Source organism: Ursus maritimus, unplaced genomic scaffold (assembly GCF_017311325.1).
Source record: "Ursus maritimus isolate PB19 unplaced genomic scaffold, ASM1731132v1 scaffold_16, whole genome shotgun sequence".
NCBI lineage: Eukaryota > Metazoa > Chordata > Mammalia > Carnivora > Ursidae > Ursus > Ursus maritimus.
Window position 1 is genome coordinate 42,336,319 of NW_024424008.1, and position 12,721 is coordinate 42,349,039.

A 12,721-nucleotide genomic window follows, 5' to 3' on the forward strand; every position below is an offset into this window, starting at 1 on the left:
AGTCCGCACGCTCGCAGGTGCTCTGCCGAACTCCACAGCGCCCCGCGCTGACCTGAGCCCTTGCTGCAGGGCAGAACCCGGGGCACAGGGGGAGGAACTGAGCCCCCTACGCCCTGCCTCACGCGCCTCACACACAGCAAGAACCCAGCAGCTACCTGCTCCACCCAAGGACACAGCGTGACGCCAGGCCCCTCGGAGCCCCGGGGCCCATTAGGGACAAGGCTGAATGAACCTGAGAAGAGGTCTGGGAAGACTAATGGGGGAGGACTCAGAGGCTCCGTTCTTATTGGCTCAGAGACCTTGAGCAAGTCACGTAATTGTGGGCACCGTCCCTGGGTTCTGGAGGGAAAAACCTGGAGCTGCCGCCTGGAGCCTCGGCCAGCCCTCCCGTTCCCTCCTAAGCCCTCCACCTGGACACCGCTGCCCGCACCAGTACCACTGGGACCAGGGATCCCCTTCTGCCCTGTTTCTTCCCACTCTCTCCCCTTCACTCCTCTCTAATAAACAGACCTTGATCTCCCTCCCCCTCCAACAGAACAAAGCCCCTCTCTGCCTCTACCTCCTCTTCCATCACCCCTGCATGTCCACGCTTCCCTCCACTGCTCAGACTTCTGTATCTGGGCCGCAGCCACTCCCACACCACCTCTGGCTCCCACCCGGAATTTTATGCAGACACGGCTCCTCTTCCAGCAGAAGCCATCCGTGGCCTCTTGTCACACCTGAGGAAGGTCTATTTTCTCTCTTCCTCCTGCTCTGAAGCCTGTGATACTGTCAGCCGATGCCTCCTCCTCGGCTTCTGGGTCCCGACTCTCCCCGTGTCCCTCCTACCTCGGTGACAGTCTGTCCTGGCCCCACTCCCTTTAAGGGCTGGCGTTCTCCAGGGATCTGTCCTTGAACCTTTGCTCTCCCGCCTGTTTTTATAGGACAAGTTCATTCATTTTCAGATGTCTGCCCGCTACTCCTACCCTGTTCAGTTCCTCCCCAGATCCCATCCCAGTATTTCTGGCTCCCCGCAGCACATCCTACCTGAATGATCGTTAACTCTTCGAACTTGACACATCCCAAACTAGACCTGTGTCTCCAGCTCCACCCCTCCACCCCGGTCCCCACAGGATCATAAATTCTTCCAACATCCACCCCCCTCACGCCACCCCTACTAAACAGTTACTAAACACGATTGTTTCTACCCCATTTCCTCATTCCAACCAGTGCTCACTGAGCTCCTACTGAATGCTTGGCATTGTGGGAGGCACTGGAGATGTAAGGCTTTACAAAACCCAGCAGAGGGGCGCCTGGCTGGCTCAGTCAGAGAAGCATGCAAGCCTTGATCTCGGGGTTGTGAGTTTGAGCCCCATGTTGGGTGTAGTGATTACAAATAAAATAAAATAAAATAAAATAAAATAAAATAAAATAAAACAAAATAAAACAAAATAAAACAAAACAAAACGCAGATGCAGCATGAAGGCCACATGGTCTAGAGCCTCAGAAAGACTTTATCTTTTTTAAAAGATTTTATTTATTAATTTGATAGAGGGAGAGACAGAGAGTGAGCACAAGGGGGGGGAGTGGCAGAGGGAGAGGGAGAAGCAGGCTCTCCACTGAGCAGGGAGCCTGACATGGGGCTCGATCCCAGTACCCTGGGATCACGAGCCAAAGGGAGACACTTAACCGACTGAGCCACCCAGGTGCCCCTCAGAAACATTTTAGAATACAGTCCTCCATCTCCAGTTCTGGAGACATATCTAGTCTAGATCCTATCCCAATTTACCTGCTTCCTAATTGGTCTCTTTGAGTCTTTCCTCATTCAACCCCCTTCTTGGGAACTGCCAACATGGTATGCTTCCAGGAAATAATTTGGATCAAACCACCCTCCTGCCTCAATTGCTCCCCATTCTTTAAATGAAAAGCCAAAGCTCCTTGGTGGCAATCAGGACCCTTCACCCTCAGGTCACGGGTGCTGAAGGCACACCTCCTACCCTTTTCCCAGGCAGGCCACAGGAGCTGCCTTTCCCCCTCCCCTCTTCCCACCCTAAGCAGGAGGATACCCTAAGCCCCTCCCCACCCAGGACACCCTCACTCTAGCATCAGCTCAAAGGGCTCTTCCTCTATGAAGTCTTTTCCGACATTTCTAAGCAACCGCTGTTTTTCTTCCCACCAAATATTGTTTATAACTTGCTTCTGGCACTTAACAGGTAATATAATTTCATATTATATAATTACTGCTTTTCACGTCTTGCCCACTATCTTCTGACCTCTGAAACTGGAGGCTTGTTTATACCAAGAGTCTATCAGAGTACCTGGATTACACAAGATGCTTTATCACATAATATAATTTTATGTTATGTTCATATGTGTTTTGTATCTGGCCCACGAGACTATGACCTCTGTGGTCTGGGAGCCTTCTTTATATTTTCAGACTCTATTAAAGTTCAGAAGGTAGCATGTAAACATCGGACACACGAGTAATAAGATGAGATTAAACGTGTATTACATCCCTTGTAAATTACTACAATGTACGGTGCACTTAAGGACCCCACCCCATCACCACTGGTTTGGGGACCAGGTAAGTCACTGTTGTGGGGGGCTGTCCGTGCACCATGGAATGTTTAGCAGTATCTTTGACCTCTCCACTAGATGCCAGTAGGAACACCAGTCCCTGGTTGTGACAACCAGCTTGTCTCCAGACATTACCAAACGCTGAGAACTACTCTGCTAGACACTTTGAAGGACTGTCCAAGTATGATCTCAACCCTATGAGTTAAACACCATCACGACCTCCCTTGTAGAGACAGGGACCCAGTGCATAAGAAGGGTCAGCCACTTGCCTAGGGATGTAGAGCTAGGGAGGAGGACAAGGACCGGGACTCGGGCTGCTTAGCTCCTGAGCCCACATGCCTGACCCCTGACCCCCTCCTGCCTCAACAGCCCTCCTTGGGAAGGAATGACTTCCTAGATGCCACGATCCCTCGAATGTCCACCTGCTGCCTTTAGGAGCAAGTAAAGGAAGTCAGTCCTCTATCAGATCCAAGTCCTACGACAGCCACGAGCAGCCTCCCGTGCTCCTTCTCAGGCAGCTTCCTGGTGGGACACAGTTTCTCTCTGCTGCCGTAGCCCAGGGCTCCTCTGGAAGCTCTCCAGCACGCTTCCAATGCGTGCTCCTGTAGCCGCGGGATTAGTACGGCCCTCCATCTGGACACCAGACTTCCAGGAATGCTGGCGAACGCGGCGCTTACTTATCACATCGCACGCTGGCACGGGACTCAAATCCTTCAGCTGGTAAGCCAGGCCTCCTGGGCCCTGAACTTGGGTGGCTGCGCCGTCCAGCCGAAGAGCGGGACTGTACGACACCTGCTTACACACATTTCCCCTTAGGATCCAGGGTCACGTTTCCTCCTGTCAAGGTGGGTGAATCTCAGCGGTGCCAGCTGGCCCACAGCGATTCCTCCCAGCTCAGAGTCCGCGGCTAATATTCCAGAGGGCGCTCGAGCTGGACGGTGACGTTCATACGGCTCATACAATCGCTAGGTAAGGCAAGATGATGACACAGGCCACGGGGCTCATGTAGGGCCACAACCTACTTTAATCACTCATTCTTGGGTGGAGATGGCCAGTTAATGGCAATTCTCCAGAACAGATCAGTCGCCCACATCACTTCTCAGCTCAAAAACCCTCTAAGGGCTCCTTGTGTACTGAGAGAGACAGGGGCTTGATAGCTCTTCATTCATTTCTTTGTTCGCCTTCGCTACCAGCCATCAAAAATTCCATACACACCCCACAATTCTGATCCCCCGCCCCTGCTTGTAAAGATTTTTGTTTAGTTTTGTTCGGTGCCGTTATCACCAATGTCTAGAAGAGCGACGGGCACACAGTAGGCCCTCAATACAAATTCACTGAATTAATAAACAGATCAATTCATCAGGGACGTCACTGGAGCAAGAGAGGAAGAGGCAGTAACAGCGAGTCTGATACTCGCTCCATCCCCTCCGCCCCACCCCTGGCCGGACACAGGCTGCAGACTTTGCCCTCCCCCATCACTGAGCAGCACAGTGTGACCGTAGCACTGGGAAGTGAGGCCTGCTTGGCCCCAGCTCACGTGGGAGAGCAGAGGGCCGAGTCACTGGCCAACTGCCTCAAGGCCCATGAGTGGGCAGATGGGGCCGTCTGTCTGGCCATCCAAGCTTGGAGGGAAAGGGGCCTGACAGGCTTCCCACGGAAGCACAGAAGGTTCTCTGTTCCCCACCTTGGGGTCCACAGGCTGCCCCCCTCCCCCGCCCCTGCCATCAGACACCCGGACCAGCCCAGCACTGCAGCCTCCTGGATAGAAACACTGTATCACCCACTTGATCAGCTGCCAGTCACAAGACACCAGAGGGAACCACTTGAAAATCATACTTCTGGTGTCTGCCTGGGAGGTGGGGGACAGAGGCTCTGAATTCCATTCCCTGGGTGAGAAAGCTGAAGGTGTGTGACAGGGTAGAGAATCAACCACGATGGACTCAGAGCTAGGACAAGAAAAGGAAAAATCTGGTGGGGCTGTGGACCCGCCCCAGGGTCCCAGGTAGGGGCTTTGGGCAGGCTTCCCTCCTCCGACCTCCCACCCAGGAGCCCACGAATTTGGCCCCAGGGAGCCAAAGCTAACAGCACTACCAGAGTTGGGGCTGGACCTCAGATCACTACCAATATGGCCAGTCCCCTCCCTCCTCTGGCTTCCAGATGCCTCTTCTGAAAACAGTGGACAGCACCAGCCCTGCCCCGTCCCACATGGTGGTCCCCAGCCACGTGTGACTGTGGAGTCCTTGCTGTGTGGCTGGTTTACACTGAGGTTTGTTGTCAGGGGAAATCATACCCTGGATTTCAAACACTTGGTACAAAAAAAAAGTGAACTATCACCTAAAAATTATTTATACTGATCACACGCTGCAGTAATATTTTGGCTATACTGGATTAAAATACTAAAATTTATTTCACCTTCTTATTTTTACGTTTTAAAAAATGTGGCTAACTTAACATTTTTAAACATTTTATGTATTTATTTATTTTTTAAAAATATTTTATGTATTTCATGTATTCATTTGACAGAGAGCACTCAGGAGCAGGGGGAGGGGCAGAGGGAGTGGGAGAGGCAGGCTCTCCGCTGAGCAGAGAGCCTGATGCAGGACTGGATCCCAGGACCCCGGGATCATGACCTGAGCTGAAGGCAGATGCTTAACCGTCTGAGCCACCCAGGCGGCCCATAAAATTTTATTTACTTTAAGTAATCTCTACACCCAACATCGGGCTCAAACTCATGACCTCGAGATCAAGGGTGGCGTGCTCTTCCAACTGAGCCAGCCAGGCGCCCCTAACCTAACATTTTATAAGATCTGAAGTTACATAGGTGGTTTGCATTTCTGGCTCCCACTGCATTCCTATCGGACAGCAGGGGACCAGGCCAGGGCGTCTGGGATGCCTGCGGAGGACCCCGGTCACTCTGAGGGACAGCCACAGCGAGCACTGCTCCAAGGTCTCAAGTCTGGCAGAGCTGAGACGTCTCCACTCTTCCTGCATCGGCCCCCCTCCTCCCGGGCTGTCAGCGTTCTGAGTGTGGAGGCACAGTTCAATTCAGGGTGACACTGTCTTCCTGACCCTGGCAACTTGCCCCAGTGCCTGTGCAGAACCGGCCTCTCAGCTACCCCTCGCACACCACACCTGCCCAGGGCCCACGCGGATGGCCACGTTTGCGCTGGCATGCAGGTCACACGGAACTGCCTCCTCTGGCCAAGAGTTGTGTGGGGGACTGGCCACTGGGACTGAACCCTGCCTCTGCCGCTTGGCACCCCTAAGCCTCGGTCTCCCAATCTGTAGAATGGAGGTAAAGAGCCCCTACCACGAGTTTCGTTGTACCAGTTAACAGGATAACGAAGAAAAGACACATGGGAAACGCTCCGTGAATAGCAACTATTAGCCATACTGCTGCTTCGTGTGCTAAGTGGAATCCAAAAGCTGCAGCTGTCTGGAATGTGGGGTGGATTAAAACATCATTTAAGAAACAGTATGTTTTAGTCAGTCTGTTCTGTGATTAAAAGTAAAGAAATAGGGGCGCCTGGGTGGCACAGCGGTTAAGCGTCTGCCTTCGGCTCAGGGCGTGATCCCGGCGTTACGGGATCAAGCCCCACGTCAGGCTCCTCCACTATGAGCCTGCTTCTTCCTCTCCCACTCCCCCTGCTTGTGTTCCCTCTCTCGCTGGCTGTCTCTATCTCTGTCAAATAAATAAAATCTTTAAAAAAAAAAAAAAAAGTAAAGAAATAAACACCGAACCTTACACGATGTACAAATGACTGTCCACTGAACTGAGAAAGCCCTCGATAACCGCCGGGCCTCCCCAGCGCTTCCTAAACATGCCTTCGCCTCCCCAAAGGTAAGGATTTTAGCTTGCATGCCCCCTCCACACCCCGACCCCCATTTGAGAATGGAGGCAGGACTGAAGTGGGGGGGGGGTGTCAGTGCCAACGGTGTGACATCTGAGTCCTTGTCTAGGCAGGGGTTGACTGCAGTGTAAATGCTGGGGGGTCTGGAATCACAAGCCCGGACCTCCCTCCCTGGCCTCCCTTGTCCTGGCCACTCTCCCTTCCATGCTGCCCCCAACACACAGTCCCAGACTACCCAACCAGGAGTCTCCTCTCTACCCCACACTCTCCTCCTTACCCCATCTTACTCCCCTTTTTTTTTTTAAGATCGTATTTATTTATTTGAGAGACAGAGAGAGACAGATATCGAGAGACAGCACAAGCAGGGAGGGGAGGGAAAAGGAGGCTCTCCACTGAGCAGGGAGCCCAATGAGGGGTTCGATCCCAGGACCCTGGGATCACGACCCAACTGACTGAGCCACCCAGGCGCCCCCATCTTATTTCCTTTGTAGCAATGACACCACGCTATCTCCTGTACTCATAAATCCGTGCACCCCGAGAAAGCAGGACTTCGTACGGTCCACAGTATCTCCAGCACCAAATTCGATACCTGTTGCATGATAGGTCACAAATACCAAAACAAACAGATGTCTAAAATGAATGAGCAAATGACCAGAACAAGTGTGGACAGAAAATCACCAAGTTAAAGCATCCCACACCCTTATTTTGCAAAGACCTGAGCACCCGAGGTGCCAGGGGCTTGCCAGAGGCTCAGCTTGGGAGCCGGCGGAGCCACCAAGTGCCACACTTTTTGCCAAACACACGTGGCTACGCTCACAAGCAAACCCTTATCACCAGGAAGGCGTGGTTTCTGCAGAAGTGGCTATCAGCACTTTGACCCCCCTTCATCACTACCGACTTCCAGGCTATGGGACCACACAATGAGCTGGTATCAACCAACAAAGCTGGTGTGGTCCCAGCAGAGCTCCAGGCTGGAAGTTGCCCTATTACCCAGGAAATCTCACGTACTCCTTATTCATTCCCCAAGAGGGCCAGCCTGAGCCAAAACCCCAGCCACCCCTCCCCAGACCTCCGAGCACCTCTGGCATCCTGGAGGCAGAGGAAAGGGGTCTGGACACAAACCCGAGGCCTGACCCAGCCTTTGCAGTCACAGGCTGGGCATCCCTGGACAAGGTCCTACAACTCTCAGGGCCTCAGTTTCCTCCTCTGTGAAACGTAGGTCGCGAGGGCAAGTGCTAAGAGGTGTGTGCGTCTGGAAAGCCATCCTGAGATTGAAAGCCTGGAGCCTTAGGCTAGGCCAGGCCGACACCGGGCTCTCGGCAAACGGAAGCTGCAGGGACCCCTGGTCGGTCCAGGCCTGCCCCAGTGGGCGGCAGCTCCTCTCCACCCAAGGTTTCCCCATCCCAGCAAAGGGAAGGGTCCACAACCACAGCTCCCGCCTGCTACTGTAACCACAACTCTGCTCCCCTCTCCTCCTGGCTGCTGGGCCATCGCACACACGACACAGGACGCACACAGCCGCCCAGGGAGAGGGGGAGAGACACTGCCACCCAGACTCTGTCCCCCACTAAACTCAGGCCCCGTGCAACGGCCAGACTCTAGGTGCTTTGCTGGGCTGTGAGGAACATAGGGTGGGAGGGAGGGAGCAGGCCTCCCCGGAGAAGCTGCTCTGTCTCTTTCTGGGTACATCACCTCCCTGAGAAGGGCTCGGGCCCTTGATCATGCCACCTGATAGCCATCACAAAGGGATCCAGATGGCCCCTCCGCTGGCCAGCACCCCCTCTCCATAGCAGCTCCAGAAGCAGTACCCCTCCTCACTGATTTCCAGAGTGACGTCCCCCCTGCTGGCTGTCCCCTCTCTAGGGCAGGTACTCCCCAAGCCCCCAAGCAGGGACAGTGCAGGGCCATGGGCAGTCCTGGCACTTCGATGGAGGTGAATACAATTCCAGCTCTGGCCCCAGAATGGTGGCTCTCAGCACGGCTGCTTTGGAACATCTGGAGCGGCAGGGAGACCTCTCTCCCCTGGCGAGGCACGCTGCCCCGCAATGGCGGTTCCGGAACAGCGAGGTTTCGGGGTGTCCACAGGGGAGGACCCACTCCTGAATTCCCAGTGGGAGCCTGAGAGAGTAAGAGGAGCTGAGGGTGGGGTTCGGGGAAAGAGGGAGGCGCTGTGCGTATATGCTGAGGGGTGGCGGTAGGGCACCTGGGGTGGGGGTTCTAAAAGAGAAAAGCGACCATGAAGAAGGAAAACCAAGACTCCATTTCCTGCAGTAGCCTGTCCCCTGGGAAGGGCGAAGCCAGGGAGACAGGCCCTTTCAAGATTGTTTCACATCAGTAAGACTTTCAACCAACCAACTCTCCTCCAAGGAAAAGGTTAGCGATGAGGGGAGGGGAGGGCTGGCTCCGCACTCTAGGTGCTGCTGGGGAAAGGTGCTGACCCTCCGGGGGAGCAACAGTCCCTCGGGGCACAGCCTGGAGCAGAGCAGGTGGGAACGCTGGCTGGCCGGCTGGCCGCTGTTATCAGAGATGACCCACGCCCACCTCTGCCCCCGGGCTCCCCCACAGGGTAAATGTGCAGCCACAACCCAGGGCCTGGAGGCACCAGGAAGACACTCTGAACCCCTTCTCAAGCGCACCCGCTCCTGTCCGCTTGGACCCTCCTTTGTCAAACACCAACAAACTCATCTCCATGGAAACACACGGGCTCTGCTCAAACACAGGCACACCCAAACCCCACACTGGAAACGCACGGGAACAAGCGACCCCTACACGCACACGTACACACCTGCACACACCCCTCCTTCCTTCTCCTTCCCTGCCCATCCCCCCGACATACAGCTTCCGAGGTCTGCTGGGCCCCCTCGGCCAGGGCGCTCTCCTCCCCCATCCTGCGGCTGAGGGCACTGCCCACCCGGCTTCAACTTCAGCTCCCGCTCCGGCCCGTCTGTTTGTCAGGCTGGAGGTCCCTGGAGCTACCAGCCAGGGAGCTGGAGCTTGCTGAGGAGCGGGGAGTGGCTAAGCCAGCCCTCTGGGATCTCTTCACCTCGGAAAGTTGGGTAAAGAGAAACCCTGGACTTCTGGCCCTGGGCCGGGCCAAGCCCAGCTCCCAGCCAGGGAGTCCCACTCCCGTCCTGCTCAGAGCTACCTGGGGAGGTGGAGACTGGGGGAGGGGGGCTGCAGGAAAGCAAATGGGAGGAAGATTCACGGCCTCGTGTAAGGATGTCCCCAGAGGGCCTAGGGAGTGTCCCAGGGCAGCCTGGGACCTCAGTCACGCATGGGGCAGAGGCAGCTGCCCCCGGGTGGAGGGCACCCCCGCCCGGCACCCTCACTCACCATCCTCCTGGCCTGGCCTCTTTGCACGGGTACCTAACCTTGATCCCTCAGATGTCCTCCTGGCCCTCCCACTCCCCCCACCACACACACACACACACACACACACACACACCGGGGAAACTCCTAGGCCCTCCCCTAGCCATCCCCTGGCCCCACTCAGGCCTTCCGGTCTCCAGCCCCGAGGCATTAGCAATTTCAGGATCATCCCAGACCTGGGGGAAGGTGGTGGGAGGGCCAGGCACAGCTGCTCAGGGCCTGAGGACCAAGGATTCCAGAGTCTAGAGCTCGTTCAGCAGGTTTGGGCTTTGCCCACACTGCCTCTCCTATAGGACACCTCCTGAGCAGACACCCTAAATCTAACTGAGGGCAGCCAGGGGTCAAGCCCAGTGCCAGAGCACCAAAGTCTAGGGCCTTGCCGGCAGCTCCTCCCCCGCCCTTTTAAGAGTCCTCCTTGTTTTCAGGGTCGAAGCCTACAACCCTGTGAATCCACTGCAGCCTGGGGACGAGCACTGCCCTCAGGGCCAAATGGAATCCAGAGGTTTTTTTTTTCAAGGAAGCCTGGTGACAGAAAAGGACTCGGGGAAACTGAGGCCCAGGGAAGACGCAGACCCTGAGAAAACCCAGGAGACCATGCAGCCGCGGTGGCCCTGGCCCCACCTGAAGGCCCCACGGGTCCTCCTGCCCTCTTCCAAGCGTCTGTTTTCTCCTGCCCCGGAGCTGGCAGGATCAGGGCCCTGGGGCAAGGTACCTCCCACCCCCAAGCCTGGCCGGCTCACCTGGCCTTCCCGGCCTGTCAGTCCAGCTGTTCCGGAAAGAGAACATTTTCTTCTCACTCTATTTGGACAGCTGCAGGGATAGTGATGGTGAGAAGAGAATGTCTGATTACTGAGGGAGGGGGCAGTGCGGGGACAGGGCCACAGGGCCTCTGATGGGGCGGGCAAAGGACTGGAGCTGGGGGGAGGTCCCGGGTGGGAGGCTAGGCAAGGGAACCAGGTGGGGCCCGGAGCAGCCTGACAGGGTACAGGGAATGGCTGCCATTCACAAAGAGGGTCGCAAGAGGGGCTTCCGGAGCCAGGCCTGGGACCTGGAGTCTGGAGTCTGGAGTCTGGAGGCCCAAGAGCAAAGGAAGAGAATGACTCCCTTCTTTATGGAAAGTGTTCAGCTACAGGGTGGGGCTAGGGATGGCCCCTCTGGCCCAGCCCCAAACCCTTCCCCTCAGACCGATCCCCAGCCCCTCCTCAGCGGGTCTGGGGTGGGTGGGTGGGTCTCAAGGAGAGGAAGACAAGGCCTGGAGTGGGCAAAAGTCAGAAGACCTAGAAATCCAGGAGGCGGGAAGTAGAACTGTAGGGTCAAGACACACACGTTTCCTCCTCTCTCTCCTTCCCAATGGTCTCTCTCTCACTCCCCTTCCCTCTCCTCCCCACTCCTGTCCCCTTTCCAGCCATCCTGTCCTGGTGTCTCCCTGTCCCCATCTCCACCTCCTCCTGCCTGCCTCCCCCCAGCTCCCCACCCTCGGGTTATGTAAGGGGCCTGAGAACAACACAGAGGGAGCTTTGTTGTCAAACCAAATCCATACGGAGCCGGAATCGGCCAACGCAGCTGTTCCCCATTCCCTCCGCCTTGGCAGAGTCGAGACGCTGGGCAGGAAGCCCCCACACGCCTCCATTTTCAGAGGTAGGGGGCAAACGCTGGCCCAAGGGCCCCCAGGCAGCTAAACGGGTGGCCAGAGATCAGTCATCCTTGCGTGGGACCGCAGCAGGGGACCAGCTGGCCCCCAAGACAGAACAGAGCCCCATGCAAAGCCAGGGTCACAAAGACCACAGAGAGGAGAGCTCTGGGCTAGAAGCAGGCCCGGAAGGGGGAACACAGACTCACATAGGCCCACCCGCGTTCTTGTCCACACACAGATGCATGCCCATGCTCTCTCTCCTGCACAACCCACGTACACACTCATCCACACACAGTGTGCAAGCGCGCACACACACACACACACACACACACACACACACACACACGCTGGCCCAAGCACCACACACCATGTGTGCTCACCTGAAAGGTGTCTGAATGGAAATCTCTTCCCTGCTCTGACCAGCCTCCTCCATCCCAGCAGGTCCCTCTGGGGAAAGAGCTGGAGCTCTGGAGAGAGGAGGGCGGAGGGCAGAGGTCAGAAGCCAGAGAAGCTGCACCAGCCAGCTCTTCTTTGGAGACCCTCAGGCTCCCAGAGGAGCTCCCACCTTCCTACCCCAGGAGGATGTCCAGGGAGGTGGGTAAGGGCCCAGGGAGCCGAGTTCAAGTTTACTTTGAGTTTACTCCGGGCTGGCACTGTCCCTCCACCAGGCCCAACTGCTGGAAGAACCATCTCACTTGAAAATGCTGGAACTGCCAACCCCAGCATTCGTCCGAGCCTCCGCAGCCTAGCAGGGCGCCTCCCCAGCCGCTGGAAATCCAGCCGCCATGTCAGGCCCACCGGGATGTTGAGGCAAGGGGGTGGGGGGCACCGGATGACCACAGGGGAAAGAAGAGGTGTCAGACGCGAAGGGAGAGGGAGGAAGAGGGAAGAAAGGAAGCCAGAAAAAGGACCAAGGAGCAGACCAGCGGAGAAGGGGGACAGTGACGTGGGGAGAAGGGTCCACACAGCCCAGGAGGACGGGCTCCCCATCTCCAAGAACACACTCTCCCCTGCCAGGCCTGGGCTAGCCCTCTCTGAGGACGGGGCCAGTCCAAGAGAAGCAGGACGGCAGTGGACATTTCCAGAGCATGTCCTAGCCCACCCCGTCCTCCATCGGCCATGCCCCCGGGCTTGTAGCCTCGCCCATCCTGGTCTTTGGGGCCGGGATGACATCAGAACCTCAGAGAAAGGAATGAGATGAGGGCAGGGGGGGATGGAGTGGCAGAGGGACCCAGGGTCACTCCTGAGACCGGCTCCTCCTGCCTGTGGGGAGGAGACACTCGGAGACCAGCAAGTTACCTTTTTGAGGCTC

The 12,721-nt window shown here is 56.3% G+C and overlaps 1 protein-coding gene across 5 annotated transcripts in view; it reads right to left on the minus strand.

The window, feature by feature from the left end:
- ST3GAL4 (ST3 beta-galactoside alpha-2,3-sialyltransferase 4) overlaps window positions 1-12,721 on the minus strand; it is a 30,545-nt gene that overhangs the window by 11,267 nt on the left and 6,557 nt on the right. For 3 of the 5 annotated variants that reach the window (XM_040631047.1, XM_040631045.1, XM_040631046.1), the window contains exons 2-3: window positions 11,790-11,876; window positions 10,517-10,586 (exon numbers count right to left, since the gene is read on the minus strand). The exons of 1 other annotated variant lie outside the window; for it this stretch is intronic. In XM_040631047.1, the coding sequence (XP_040486981.1) occupies window positions 10,517-10,586; window positions 11,790-11,842 (123 nt within the window). In that variant the 5' untranslated portion in view covers window positions 11,843-11,876. Of the gene's footprint in view, window positions 1-10,516; window positions 10,587-11,789; window positions 11,877-12,721 lie in introns of those variants that run through there. One more of the 5 variants, XM_040631048.1, reaches the window with a different exon arrangement.